Raw genomic sequence first — 15,586 nt, 5'->3', positions numbered from 1 at the left:
GGGTAACTTTGGGACAGATGGACCCTGTAAGTCAATATCAGAATATGAAACCCTAAACCTCAATTCAACAAGTGAAGTTGAACATGAGAAATGTGTATATAAGGTATCTACTGATAGCACTGTGATTGATTTTCGAGATGTAAACACCAGTGAACATGAGCATGAAAAGAGATGCGGTTCAGAGGCCTGCCCATTGGAGGAGGAGGAGGAGAATGTGTTTTTTATAGGCAGTGAAGCTGGCACACACACAGTGGTGTGGGGGAAAACACACTCTCTGAGCAGAACTAGCACTAAAGGGATAAAGACGGAGGAGGAGAGTGCCCTTGAGGAGGCTTCAGCATCAGCCGTTGATTTCACACCGCCACTGACGACATCCACAATGCCAGAAATGATAGAATGCGAGGGAGTGGGAGAGAAGGGAACTGGAGATTCAGAAAGAGTGAAGACAACAGAGAAAGGATATTTAGATGGAACCACAAAATCACAGGAAACACATGAATCTCTGTGTTCTGATGGAAAATGGAGTGAAAGTATTGCAACAGGAGTGCACTTATGTTCTCTAAGCTTTCCAGAGATTAATAACTCACCTGCAAAGGAAGCTAAGGAGGTAGGAGCAGCATCTGAGGTGAGATGGAGCAGCGAAATGCTACAAAACTCTGAAGAAAATGAAGGGAAGGGAGGAGGTCTGACAGTTGATTGCTCCTTGGGGATGGACTCTCTCTCTGCAGCTGGCAAGAAAAAGACAGGCACAGTCAGTGTTGCGGACATGACTGTGGTCGCTGCCTCTACACCAGAGTTTAACGACAGACGTGATTGGAAGAGAAAGAGCTCTGAGTCACTGGAGAAAAGGGGAGAGGGAGGAACAGAGGAGGGGAGAGGGAAAGAAAGGGGTGGAGCAGAGACTTTATACAGAGAGCAGGCACTGTCCTTGGCAGTGACTAAATCTTATTCTCTCCATGACAACGGAGTGACACTGGTGGAACCACAGCAAAGGGATGAACTCGTTACTTTGGTCACAGCAGACATAGCTGACACAGCCTTACCTTTGTTGTCCAGCAGCAAAACAATTGTCAGCGGCTTGATCAACCCCTCCTCTCCTGTCTTCCTCTTAAACGCCACAGAAACAGAGAGCAAGGAAGCATCAGAGAAAGAGGCTCATCTGAAAGAGAGTTTTAATGCACTGGGTGAAAACCAGCCAAACAGCGATTTTTCACATCTGCAAGCTGCTTCAGCAGATGGTAAAGATCTTGCTGTGCAGACCAGCTATCAACAGGTACAGAATACTTCATGGATTCAAACCGAAATGAACAGCACCCAACAAAACAAAGCGGGGACAGGAAAAGACACATGCCATAAGACTGAAGACAAGCATTTATCATCTACATCTCAGCTGGACATGAGGAGCATCACTGGAAGTTTTAACAAAGTGGATGGGGGAACTGGGGGCTCTCAAGATGACATGCCATGCCAGGTGACTGGGTTTGCTTCTCTGCCACCACTAACGGTTCATGAGAATCTGTGGCACCCAGTAAGTGAGACAAGCTTTAGCTTTCAGGGGTTATTTAGCAACAGAAAACCAGACCCACCCCAAAATGCAGCTTATCCCATATGTGAAAGCACCGGTGAGGCTGAGGTGACAGTGGAAATCATGACTATGACTGAAAACCCTGAAAAGCATATTGATGGAAAAAAGGAAAATGATTCAAAAGATAAAATTACTAATAACATTACAATGAGTGTTGAAGAGTCACTGAAGATTATGAGCACTAATGATATGGAGACCTCTGAGAACAATGCAGTGAACAAAAATCCTGATCTGCTTACAACAAACAAAGAAGAGTTTCAAGAAAAGGATGAAATTGTACTAATCACCCAGAGCACCCTGGAGCATAAACCTTCATTAGAGGATACTAATGAAAAAGGGGTTGAACTGCAGGATACTATTATGGAAGAGGATGGAAGTGATAAGATGGACCTCATCAGTCTTTCTGACCTCATTGTGTCTGATGTAGAGAAAAAACCTGAGGTTGTGCTCACCACCAAAGAAGTGGATAGAACGGAAGCCAAATCAGTGGAATATGATGTGAGCATTCTGAGTGACAGTATACAGCAGAAGTTAGAGTCGCAAACTTCAGGAAGTGTTTCTCAGGAACACTGCATAAAATCTGAAGAAAAACCCCTCTCCTGCACAGATGTAGACGGCATGCTGTCCAGTCAATCTACTGACAGTACAGGCATATCCAAGAAGGACCTAAAATCAAATACTGAACTACCCAATTTAATTTCTATTGGATGTCCTCAAGCAAAATGCGAAGATCATATGAATGTGCACCAATATCAGACCGATTCCAGTCATGACACTGGACCAGCTTCAGAAGTTGCCATGGGCACTGTGAGTACAAAAGATCCAAAGCTTCCTCCTGCTATAAACGTATCTAGTGCAGTGGAAGGGAGCATACCCTCTGCCAGTGCCAGTATTCAAAGTGATACTAAAGTGCCCATTGTGCTCAGGCCTCCTGGCCCTATGATGAGTCACTGGGAGGTCATTAATGACTGTAATGTTTCTCTCCTGGGAGAGGAAATGCAATGCAGTCAGGAAGTTAAAGCAGAGATGAGCAGTACGATTGTAAAAACTGATGCATTATTAAAAAGAGAAGCTGTGGAGACTACAGGAGAAAAAATAGAAAATAATACCAGCCTTTCCTGTATGACTGTGTTAATCCCTGATATAACTGTCATGGCTTCTTCCGTGCAGGATACCAAGTTAGCATCTAAAGAAGCGGAAGGTAATAATTTGTCTTCAGGTAGCCTACATGATGATGAAAATACAAATAAGAGGATAGATTTTGTGTTACTTGAGAACTCTAAAGATGGAAAATATGAAATGGATGTTGAACATGGGGCACCTGAGAAACCGTTATGTATTGTTCGGGAAGAGGAAACCCTATCTGCTGCTGAATGCTCCAAAGTAGAAAACATGCTGTCAAGAAGGTCTAGTACAGATATATCTCAACAGTACAGTACAGATATATCTCAACAGGACCAGATATCAAATACTATGATCTTGGAGGAATCTTCTCAAGCAAAACCTGTAGAGAACACGAGTGAGCTGCAATTTCAAACAGATTTAGGTCATGACAGTGGAGCAGTCACAGAAGTTGCCATGAGTGTTGTGTCTACAAAAGACCTTATGCCTCCTGAAATAGATGTATCTGGCATGGGGGAAGGGGGAGTTTCATCTTCCAACATTCAAAGTGATCCTAAAGTACCTATTGTGCTCAAGCATCCTGGACCTATGATGAGTCACTGGGAGGTCATTAATGACTGTAATGTTTCTTTCTCAGAAGAGGAAGCACAATGCAACTATAATAAAATCAGCACTCTGAACAATGGAAGTGTTGGTGCAGCAGATATGAGAAATAAGATTGTGAAAACTGATATTGTAGAAAAATCTGATGCGCATTGTGTATCTGTGGAGACAAAGAGAGAGAAAAACAAAAATGATAACAGTTCTTGCTGTCTGAATGTGTTAATCCCAGATATACTAACGGATGCTGCTTCTTCCAAGCAGGATATCAAGTTAGCTTCTAAAGAAGAAGTGGAAGGTCCTAATTTAGCACCAGATAGCTTACAAAGTGATGAAAATGCAAATAAGATCCAATCAAGCCAGTCTACAAACAATACAGGCATATTACAACAGAACCAGAAATCAAATACTGTGATCTTGGAGGAATGTTTCCAAGCAAAACCTGAAGAGAACATGAGTAAGCTGCAATCTCAAACAGATATAGAACATGACAGTGGAGCAGTCTCAGAAGCCGCTATGAGTATTGTGTCTACAAAAGATCTCGAACCTCCTGATTTGGCAGTATATGGCAGGAGGGAAGGGAGAATGTCATCTTCCAATATTCAAAGTGATCCTGTAGAAACACCCAATGAGCGTTCTAAACCTGTGCAGACAAAGAGAGAAAAAATTGAAAATGATAACAGCTGTATGAATGTGTTAATCCCGGCTATAACAACTGCCATAGCGTCTTCTGTGCAGGATACCAAGTTAGCATATAGAGAAGTGAAAGGTACTAATTTGGCACCTGGCAGCCTACATAGTGATAAAAAAGCAAATAAGGGGATTGATTTTGTGGTACAAGAGGTCCCTGGAAATGAAAAACCTGAAGTGGATGTTCTAACAAGGGAACCAGGAAGACAATTTAGTACTCATCATGAATGGGATCAAATCACACATACAAAAGATATAGCAGACACTAGTACTATAAGACAAGCAACTGAGCAAAATACAGATACTCTAATACTCATTCCACTACACTGTGATGAAAGCAAATTATATGAATGTGATGCTATTTCTAAGCCAAATGCATCAACAGCAGATAAAGTTTATCCTTCATTTGGCTATGTCAGCTCTGAATCAGAGGACAGAATGGCTGATATTCAGTCCTCACCATCTGCCTATGCAGACCGGAATTGCTTTGTTGAGATAGACACCTCTATGGCCAAGGAATGCTGTGCGATTGAACTTTCCACTGTGATACCACAACACTCAAGCCCCAAACCTGCTGCCTCTGAAATCAACCCTGTCCTAAATCAGGTGCTAATAGAGGATACAGGTAGCTTTAATAAAGATGATACTGTTAGAACAAATAAAACATATCAAGAAAATACTGAAGAAGAAAATCAGGTGATTAAGGTGGAACAACTTGAAGAACCAGAGTGTGCAAATGATGCTAGCCTATTCAAAGAACAAACTACTACAGATGAACTTAATGTCTCCGAAAATGAAATGAAGTGTGAGCAATCAATCAACAACTTACAGACATTGGAGGATGGACTGTCTGGAAACCTTAAAGAAGAGAGAAACAAAAACAAGCAAACAAACCCTTCAGATGAACTACAAGAGAGCAATCAAAATTTGGAGAAAGATGTAGAAAAAGTACAAACCAACGTGGAACAAAGGGAGATAACTGTGGATCACAGAGAGACAACAGAAGAAAAAATTACAGAAACAGTGGAAATGAGAGGTTTGGAGAGGTATGATGATGTTTCACTAAAAGAACCCAAATTTAGCTGTCCTAGTTATGAAGCGCAGGCCAATGGGATTTTCGAAAGTAGAGCTGAATCTGAGAACTCCTGTAGTAGTTTTGGGAAATTGGAAAATGTCAAGCTGCTGATGGATCATGACAGTATCATTACTGATGATGATGCATGTCTTGATGGTAAGCAAAAGCAAAGTGAACCCAGTATCAGACCAACAGGCTTTGGAGATGTATCTTCTATAATTAAAGACATTAATGAAAATAGTACAAAAGATAGTAACCAAGAAGAACAGACAGACAATCAAGCGAATAAATTCCTGCGCATTTCAGCAGCAGCCTTTGACAATACAGAGCTCAACACTGAGCTGAAAGAATTGCCAGTGTCTGTCATTGAAGCGTCACAAGAAAGTGACGGCAAACCTCACTTGGGCAATACAAGTGAATCACAGGTCAGTGTGGATAAACCTGGACGTCTGGAGGAAGTCGTACCTGACCTCTGTAAAGCTGTAGAACTTGCCAGCAATTTACCCAAACCATGTGAGAATTCTAGCACCTCACACCATGAACCCAAAACAGTGGATCAGTGTTTCAGTGCTATCACCTTTGGCAAGAACAAGTGTACTGAGGTGTGTACTAGTGTTCAGACTGAGGCGATGCTGCCATCTGTTTACAGAGCTCCTGTTGAGAACGTGGAGCATGAGAGCGTTATTGATGTCTCTCAAGACATGGACAATGAAGAACTGATAAATAAAGCTCAAATTCACAATATAGAACTCCACTGTTCACCCCTTCAGACTAAAATCTTGGCTTTGGAGGTGGAGCAACATAATGAGGCATCTCTGGATCCCAAATGTTCACAAAACAAAGAGTGGCATGATGCACTTGATCCTGAAGCACAGCATACTGAGTCACAAGGCTTCACAACAAGTGCAGGAACTGAAGAGGAGGCCAAAAATAAGAAGACAGCAACAGCTATTTCAGGAGAGGTCAAGCAGATGGAGCACAGGAAGGAACAGATAAGTGAATGCAAAGAAGAGGGAAGAGAGAATGAGACAGCAGAAGGCAGGAAACTCACACAGAAGTCTGTAAGGCCTGAGACTAGTGCCGTAGAGTGTGATCTTAAAGACATAAGGGAAGGAAATGAGAGAAAATTCAAAACAGTGAGTGGTGGTACTGATCTCATAAAATCAAGTGTAAGTGATGGATTCCAGACTGAACAGGAAAAAGAGTTGTCATCAAGTCCCAAACTCACTGCTGTTGCCACGGTGTCAACCTCACAGGACCCTTCCCAGACATTACTCAATGCTAATGCAGACTCTGGTCATGAGGCTGCCAATTCCTTTATTCAGACTATGCGTGAAAATGCTTCAGAAGAATTGAAAATGGAACATGGCTCAAAGGTTGGAGACGTGGACTTCACTTTATTCAGCAAAGTAGTTCAGAAGGAAACAGCTGATGGCAATGAATACACTCAACAAGTATCAACAGATGAAAATAGGTCAGTTCCTATGAAGACTAGTGCTTTATTGGAGGAGGATGTTTCAGAGAGCCCAGGTGCAGCTGTTAGTCCTGTAATAGAATTGAATCAAAAAACAGCCAACACAGAAGAATCATATGAGCGTTCAGACTGGCTCAGAGCACTGAAAGAGGCGGCCTCTATATCTCAGGCTCAACAGAAATATAAGCTTGAGACGCCTTGTGGATCTGCAGATAACAGGTACTTGAGAACTGCTTAGGAGAGAGTTTATGTAGCTACTATTCATAGTGAAGAACTTTAATCCATAAAATAAAGTGTTTAGCAGATATACATTTCAAGTGTTTAATCCGATAAATGATTGTGGTAGTTCGCATGGTAGTTATTGTATGAAAAAGAAGTCAGGAGGCCTTTCATTAAATGTTAAAAGTTTTCACATTGCCTATATTTTTCAGCAGAGTTTAGTCTCTGCATCAGATGCTACATGTTCATGTGTCTCATATCTTTTTATAACTGGTCACAATCTTTAGAGTCTTGAAGTTTGCAATCTGATTGGGTCTTTGCACTTCTGTGTATACATTCATCTGTACACCGGTTTTCAACATGAAACTGACTGAGGTTTTCAGAGCAGGAAGCAGTCACTGGACTAAAAAGAAAAAAGTCATTACGGCAGTTCATTAAAAGTTGTTTGATAGTTGTGTTTGAAAAATGGTGAGTAAAAATGGTTTACAGGCCTCTTCCTGTGAAAAAATGTTGTTCTTGGCTATATTTAGTGACAAACATTACCACACACTCTAACAAAGTCTAGAGGTCTATCTTACTAGACTAGCCATAGCCTAACCTTCAGATTATAATGGAAATGTTACATTTACCACCCCCAATCTCCCTCTAGGGGAATTCATTTAGGGTCTATATAGAACCCTTTAATTTCAGAAAAGGTCCCAGTTAGAACCCCTTTAGGAATTTTGAACATCCAAAGAACTCTTGAAGAAACATTTATTCTAAATGTACTATAAATTTATGGTATATTTGAATCTCAGTTTCAATTTACAGAAAGTTAGGATGTATAGATATGGAAGTTTTTGAGACTGTGTAAATTACTGTAGTGGTTTAATGAAAGGTTGCACATCTACTATGGCCCATTATCTCCTGAAGGTGATCTCAGCAATGACATCATCATGCCCTTTGTGGCAAGAAAGAGCCTATTCATATAGACACCCAACGACACATCGCCCTCACAGACACTATAAACAATTGCCCATGAAATCTTTGTATTGTGATGCACTCTTGGTCATCTCTTGACCTGTTTTCAATGCTTGTTGTTTCTCCTTAGACCTTTTGAGACTCTTGACAAACCTCAGGCTGAACTAGAGTCTCATTCCCCTACTATAGACAGTGACTCTGTAGTAAAGGAGCAGCCAGAGGAACCACCTGACAGCAGGTAGGAACTTTATTACACTACATTACCACTTTTGCAAAAGGTAGTTTATTCTGTAAGACGTTGATTTTGTTTTTTGTTAGTTAAAGTCCAAAGTTACATTCTGAAAGGATTTAACTGTGGTTTAATCGCTCACTTATCAGTGCTATGTTTACTTTCTCTCTAATTCTGTCTTCTTCACTCTTTACTGACCTTACAACTACACAGCCACACCTTAGAGCACTTGCTGCCTGTCAGTCATAGCCTTTGACCCAGAAGTTTACTAGGAGAGACAGAACGGGGCCAGTGAATGACAGACATTCTAAAGTCTTATGTCCTTCTTATTTCTTAAACCACAAAAGTTAGCTTGTTAGTTCATGCTGGTAATCATTGGTATTTTGTTCTAGTGCATGAGTGGCTTCAGCTTACTGAAAGGTAGCTGTCAGATTCTCCCCAAATCTCTTGTAGATGTGGTCCACAAAGTATGTAGTCTACATGTGTGAATGTGTGTGTGTTCTGGCAAATGTGAGTGCAAGAATGTGCAACCATGCATCCATATATGTTTGCTATTTGCGCCAACACCCTCACATGAGGTCATTCTTAGAGGCCTATCAGTGTAGAACAAAAGGGATGGAACAGTGGCACACTCAAGACCAGTGTGAATGAGTCAGAGTACATGCTTGTGTGTGTGTGTGTGTGTGTGTGTGTATGTGTGTGTGTGTGAGAGAGAGAGAGAGAGAGAGAGAGAGAGAGAGAGAGAGAGAGAGAGAGAGACCAGCAAAGTGTCTTGAGGTATTTTGAGTGCAGTGCCTAAAGGGAATACCCTCCATGCTGTAGCGTGTAGTCTGCACTCAATCAGGCTAGTGGACTCTGTGCGCTCCAACACTTGGTAAGTTCTGCACATATTTCACTGTTCCTGATGTTTAGTCATACATGATCTTTGATGCTGCTGAGGCTCAAGGGTAGAGTAAATTAAGTGCTAATAATTGTCAGGGCACAACAGATGGAAAGTAGGAGGAATTCTATGCGCTGTAGAGAAGCATCTTTCTTCTTTACCTGTTCCTGCTTCTCTCTCTCTCATTCCTGGTTTCAAACAGATGACTATACTCAGTATGATCACCCATTTGAAACATGTTTCAGTGAAGAAAGTAAATAAAATTCGAGACAAAGGTGTTTGCATGCTAATGTCTCCATTTATTCAGCTCTTTCCACTGGGACTAACATAAACACGTGCTAACAAGCCACAAGTGGATCCACACATGCTCACCATAACAGTAACCGATGGTGTTCACCTGCATGTGGCCAGTTACTCTACTTTTAGATCTCACTGACTTAACCACATATTACCTATGTCCTTTGATGTGTACAAATAAATTTTTCCAGATATTTGTTTGTTTTTCATTGTTATATAATAAAAATTGTTATCAGAGTTTATCATAGAAGAAGGTCTATGGTAAGCCAAGCTAAAAAGCTTCTCACATTGTAAAAAAAAAATAATTTTATGTATTTATATTGAAACCTCGGCCCTAGACATAGGGCCTCCTTTATAGATATGTTACGGCAAATAATTGCATGCAATACATACAACATACTCCAATTGTGTACAGTTTGTTAATATTTTCATTGCTGTTTACACCACTAAAAGGTTTGGCTAGAAATTCCAGTCATACCGTTCTGAGTTCTTAACAGGGCACCTCAATGTTGGATGCTCAGGAAAGCTAATTCATCTGAAGTTAAAAGGACAATGTTCATGCAAGAGTGATGTGGCTGGAAGAAATGGGTATGTGAAAGAATCAGAGGTATCATGGTAATTCATGATCACCAGAAAAAAATGTCTGGGAAGCAGTAGATTATAACAGACTTGTGGGAAAAAAACTGCAAGTATGTAACCTTTTTATACGGCAGCTCAACTATAATTAGCTGAAACTGCTTCTGGTGGCATGTAAAAAAAAAGTGTGAAAACTGCTTTAGTACACACTAGTTGCATTGTGATATGCCAGCACCTTCAGCTACTTTTATTTATTGCAGTCTGTTTGCTATTAAACACAGTCTGGGCCTCTAGGTCTATTTCAGCGAATACAGCTGCTCCCAAGTGATTAGGCTGTGTGAGAGTATATGTTAGTGTGTATTTGTGTCAGAGACAGAAAATAGAGTTTTTCTAAAACTCTAGATAAGTTACACAAGAAGTATGTTGAACTTAAATGTCTATTATGAGACAAGCAGGTCTGAGGTGGCAGTATGGGACTTTGTTGATTAAAGGATACAGTGTGTTGGAAATGCTATGCTATGCTAGGAACAGTTGTTGAAGGAGTGTGGATATCTGGAGGCTGAGATGCATAAGTGAGGTATATTTTTAGAGTGTGGCAGGAGGCTGGCCCTCACTTTGAGCAGCTGGAGGACCGTCTGCTGTCTACCCAGTTGGGCTTTTGCCATCTTTCTTTGGCCAATACCAATTATGATGTATGACTTTTTAGTGGATTTTACGTTTCATTTCTACTTTGGGGGCGAACCCGACCCACGCATCGCCTTATGACTAAGGTTTTATGCAAAATATTTGGTTTTATGTTTATATTTTCTTAGTATATATTGCATACAAATATGCTGGTAATTCAGCTGAAATAACTTTCCAATACTATATTCCAGTATAGCATTACTGTCATGCAACAGAGTTGGAGTCGGATGCAGGTTAGCCTTTTTTATTAAAAGATTGGTAAACAATACCAAAACATGAAGCAAGGATCATAAGGTTGGAACAGGCAGAAGGTCTTGGAAAAACTAAGGTTGCTGCTGGAAGTGATATTAGGGAGGCCAGTAGGCGGTGCTTACCCTGTGGTCTGTGTGGGGCCTAATGCCTCAGTATAGTGATGTGGACACTATACTGTAAAAACAGCACCGTCTTTCGGATGAGACGTTAAACCGAGGCCCAGGACACTTAAAAGAGTAGTGGTATACCCTGGTGTCCTGGTGAAATTCCCCCATTGGCCCTTCTCTATTATGGCCCCTTAATAATCCCCATCTCTGAATTGGCTACATCACTCTCTCCTCTCCACTAATAGCTGGTGTGTGGTGGGGGTTCTGGTGCACTATGGCTGCCGTCGATGGATGTTACACACTAGTGGTGGTTGAGGAGATCCCCCCCCCCATACCATGTAAAGTGCTTTGAGTGTCTAGAAAAGCGCTATATAAATGTAACTAACTAATCAGTAAACTGAACCATGTAGGGAAACCAAAATCCAAAAACAAGGCAAGATCAAAATCCAGAATAGTGATAAACAAATACAAGACTTGGTAAGTCAGATAAAGGCACACTGTGCCTTATTCCACAACTGGATAACATAGGGTGTGAGTGTAATTGTGAACAGGTGTGTGTGATTAGAACTCTGGAGATTGTGAATGTGCCGAGGGAGTGTTGTGCTGGAGATTATAGTCTGTGGTGGGAATATTTGTAGGCCACGGTGTGTTCTTGGAAGTGGAGTCTCTGGTGAATTCTCACATTTGTGTGACGATTTCATTCTAGACCAACATGTTGCACCGCTCCTCTTACCAGAACTCTCAAGAATTATAAAAGGAACCAGTGAATCAGAAAGGGTTCAAACAAAATCGTTCCAAATCCCTAACCTTGTAGAAAAAATCTTGACTTAATAAAGAATCCATGGAACGTTGTTGACAAGAACTCTTTAGGAGTATTGTAGGTGACATATTATATTAAATATTTCCCTGAGGTTGTCAGTATGGTCCCATTAGTAGCAATTAGTAATTACTCTCATTAATAAATACTGTACAGAACCAAATATTGGCTGTAAATGTAATTAGCTATTGTATACAAACAACTGTTAAGGTATTATAAGCCTACAGTGTGAAGGGGCAGTCTGGCTGACAGTGTCTTCTTAAATTGTCACTTAGCCTAACTTGCCATTCATAAACAACTTAAAAATAAAATCTTCACCAATCTATCTATCTATCTATCTATCTATCTATCTATCTATCTATCTATCTATCTATCTATCTATCTATCTGTCTATCTATCTATCTATCTATCTGTCTGTCTGTCTGTCTGTCTGTCTGTCTGTAACAAAACAAGCCTTAGGCTTAGCCTCTGTAAAGTTTAGTTTATTGATTTATAAAACAACAGATGTTGAAACCAAAGTGCTGTACAAGAAATATAAAACAGAATTAAAGCAAATTAAAAGAGTAAACAAAAACCAAAGAAAAGACCAATGAAAAATTTATACCCTCAATTAAAACATAAAGAATACAAATAAATTTTCAAAGAGGATTTAAACACAGAAAAGTGAACTATGTATTTTTCTGTCAAGCTCTCCTTACCCCTTTGTGTATTTGTGTGTTGTCCAGGCCATTGCTGTCAGAATCAGCTGATGGGAGTGAGTCTGTCTTTTCCTTCCCCCCACCCCCAGAGGAGGACACATTACTGCCAGCTCTCCCTGCTCACCTGTTCTGTGATAGCTCTGAATTCCCCACCCCGCCACCCACACCCCCAGAGAGCGCTCTTCTAGAGCTCGAACCTGAGACTGCACCCGCTATTTCTCCCTCTGACCCGGATCAGGTCCCAAACGCTGCAGAAGTTCTTCCTCAGCTTCAGCACGACCAGGACACAAGTCCTCCAGCCAGGTACACAGCTCTTCCATCTCTTATTCTTTTGTGAAATGCACCTGTGAGAGTGCAGCTGTTGGCTGAGACAAATTTAACCTTGAGATAGTTCTTCACAATAAGTTTAGGTGGAAAGGTAATCTGGTAAGCCGCAAATGTTAAGTGTCCTCTTCTTCATGTAGATGCTGATGGAAACCACACACTCCTAAGAGTGCTGATTCACTGCTAATGTTTTCTGTGCTCTCTGGCTGCCTGTCTTAATTAACACAACAATTGCATAGGTGGCCGCTCTGCTCGTTGTGTGAGCCTTAGGCCTGTTCCTGCCAAGAGAGACATCATTCACTTTTAGCTGTTTAATGCAGTTTTCTTGCAGATGAATAATAATGGCAGCTTTTACTAAAGCCTTAATGCGACATGCTGAGATATACCGAGCTGCCGAATGCTTCCTCAGCATTCTTCCCCTGCTGATTCTCATAAAAATGGCAGCACAGTAATGCATCTGACAGAAATGTATAGACCTCTATTTCTTATGCACATTAGAAATTCCACAAGGTAAAGACAGATCCTTTTAGCCTTTTGTTAATATTCAGTGGAAATTTGAGGAGACCTTTATATATTTTTATTTCCTTTTAATCCTTCTTCCTGCATCGACATCATGCCCTATAATTTGAAAATAATATGCTGCACTGATGTTTTCTGTCATGTGTTTGCTCACACAGATATATTTGAGCTATAATGTAACACTGGCCACTGATGAAGCATTTCACTAGCACTGCTTTGTTTGGATAGTGGACAGGATGACTCAGCCACGTTGACAGACCGTGTGAATAGCATGCAGTTTCTTTTTCTAATGTAGAGGTTGTGCGTGCTGCGCTCAGTAGCACTGCCTGGCTCCATCTACACACTGCTGCCCACTACTGTGTATAGTGAGTGAATGCATGTAGAAATGGTATACACTTTATGATCATATCATTTTAGTTGTCTATGTTTGAAATAAATGCTTTTTATGGGAAAGCTGTATGGGAATATATATATATTTTTTAAAATGTATAGATTCAGGATGGTGCATAATACATAGATTTCATGCGCTTATGAACTGCGAAACAATTTCTTTAAGTCATGAAGTGCTGTATTTATTAAAATGTACATATTCATCACATAGCAAATAAATGACATCAGAACTTGATGATCATACATGTTTGTTGAAAAAGAAAAAAAATATATATATATATATATATATATATATATATATATATATATATATATATATATAATCTCATAAAAGTGAGTACACCCCTCACATTTTTGTAAATATTTGATTATATCTTTTAATGTGACAACACTGAAGAAATGACACTTTGCTACAATGTAAAGTAGTGAGTGTACAGCTTGTATAACAGTGTAAATTTGCTGTCCCCTCAAAATAACTCAACACACAGCCATTAATGTCTAAACTGCTGGCAACAAAAGTGAGTACACCCCTAAGTGAAAATGTCCAAATTGAGCCCAATTAGCCATTTTCCCTGCCCGGTGTCATGTGACTTGTTACTGTTACAAGGTCTCAGGTGTGAATGGGGAGCAGGTGTGTTAAATTTGGTGTCATCGCTCTCACACTCCCTCAGACTTATAGACGTATGAGTGCTGCCAGCATTGCTGCAGAGGTTAAAGGGGTGGGGGGTCAGCCTATCAGTGCTCAGACCATACGTCGCACACTGCATCAAATTGGTCTGCATGGCTGTCGTCCCAGAAGGAAGCCTCTTCTAAAGATGATGCACAAGAAAGACCGCAAACAGTTTGCTGAAGACAAGCAGACTAAGGACATGGATTACTGGAACCATGTCCTGTGGTCTGATGAGACCAAGATAAACTTATTTGGTTCAGATGGTGTCAAGCGTGTGTGGCGGCAACCCGGTGAAGAGTGCAAAGACAAGTGTGTGTTGTCTACAGTCAAGCTTGGTGGTTGGAGTGTCATGGTCTGGGGCTGCATGAGTGCTGCCGGCACTGAGGAGCTACAGTTCATTGAGGGAACCATGAATGCCAACATGTACTGTGACATACTGAAGCAGAGCATGATCAGTATGCAGAATTCCAGCATGATAACGATCCCAAACACACCTCCAAGATGACCACTGCCTTGCTAAAGAAGCTGAGGGTGAAGGTGATGGACCGGCCAAGCATGTCTCCAGACCTAAACCCTATTGAGCATCTGTGGGGCATCCTCAAACGGAAGGTGGAGGAGCACAAGGTCTCTAACATCCACCAGCTCCGTGATGTCATCATGGAGGAGTGCAAGAGGATTCCAGTGGCAACCTGTGAAGCTCTGGTGAACTAGAGCTTCACAGGTTGCCACTGGAATCCTCTTCCAAGAGGGAATCCCATGCCCAAGAGGGTTAAGGCAATGCTGGAAAATAATGGTGGCCACACAAAATATTGACACTTTGGGCCCAATTTGGACATTTTCACTTAGGGGTGTATTCACTTTTGTTGCCAGCAGTTTAGACATTAATGGCTGTGTGTTGAGTTACTTTGAGGGGACAGCAAAGTGACACTGTTACACAAGCTGTACACTCACTACTTTACATTGTAGCAAAGTGTCATTTCTTCAGTGTTGTCACATTAAATCGTATCAAGTATTTGCAAAAATGTGAGGGGTGTACTCACTTTTGTGAGATATTGTGTGTGTATATATATACATATATATATATGTATATATGTGTGTGTGTGTGTGTGTGTGTGTGTGTGTGTGTATATATATATATATATATGTACACACACAACAGATCTGAATATAATATGAGTTAGGCAGTTGCCTAATTGTGTGCATAAAACATATTGTTTCATGTATTTCAGTACATCATCCGAATAAGAATGTCTGCTAAACTCCTAAGGACATTCCAATCTACCTCATATTAATTCGACATTGGCCCTGCTTTCAAAATCTGACGTACACACTGACTGTACCGAACTTATGCTTTTTGCCCATGATGATACGCATTTCTGTCAACACAAAATGGTATTAATATATAAAAATATATTAAT

The 15,586-nt window shown here is 40.7% G+C and overlaps 1 protein-coding gene across 6 annotated transcripts in view; it reads left to right on the top strand.

Annotated features, from left to right (window-relative positions):
- Positions 1–145: 145 nt before the first annotated feature.
- tacc2 (transforming, acidic coiled-coil containing protein 2) overlaps positions 146–15,586 on the top strand; it is a 46,574-nt gene continuing 31,133 nt past the window's right edge. For 3 of the 6 annotated variants that reach the window (XM_053679734.1, XM_053679732.1, XM_053679730.1), the window contains exons 1-3: positions 151–6,765; positions 7,856–7,963; positions 12,293–12,568. In XM_053679734.1, the coding sequence (XP_053535709.1) occupies positions 380–6,765; positions 7,856–7,963; positions 12,293–12,568 (6,770 nt within the window). In that variant the 5' untranslated portion in view covers positions 151–379. Of the gene's footprint in view, positions 6,766–7,855; positions 7,964–12,292; positions 12,569–15,586 lie in introns of all 6 variants that reach the window. The other 3 variants (XM_053679733.1, XM_053679731.1, XM_053679735.1) reach the window with 2 other exon arrangements.

The sequence above is a fragment of the Ictalurus punctatus genome, chromosome 3, assembly GCF_001660625.3.
Source record: "Ictalurus punctatus breed USDA103 chromosome 3, Coco_2.0, whole genome shotgun sequence".
Classification (NCBI taxonomy): domain Eukaryota; kingdom Metazoa; phylum Chordata; class Actinopteri; order Siluriformes; family Ictaluridae; genus Ictalurus; species Ictalurus punctatus.
This window is presented reverse-complemented; position numbering and strand designations above follow the sequence as displayed.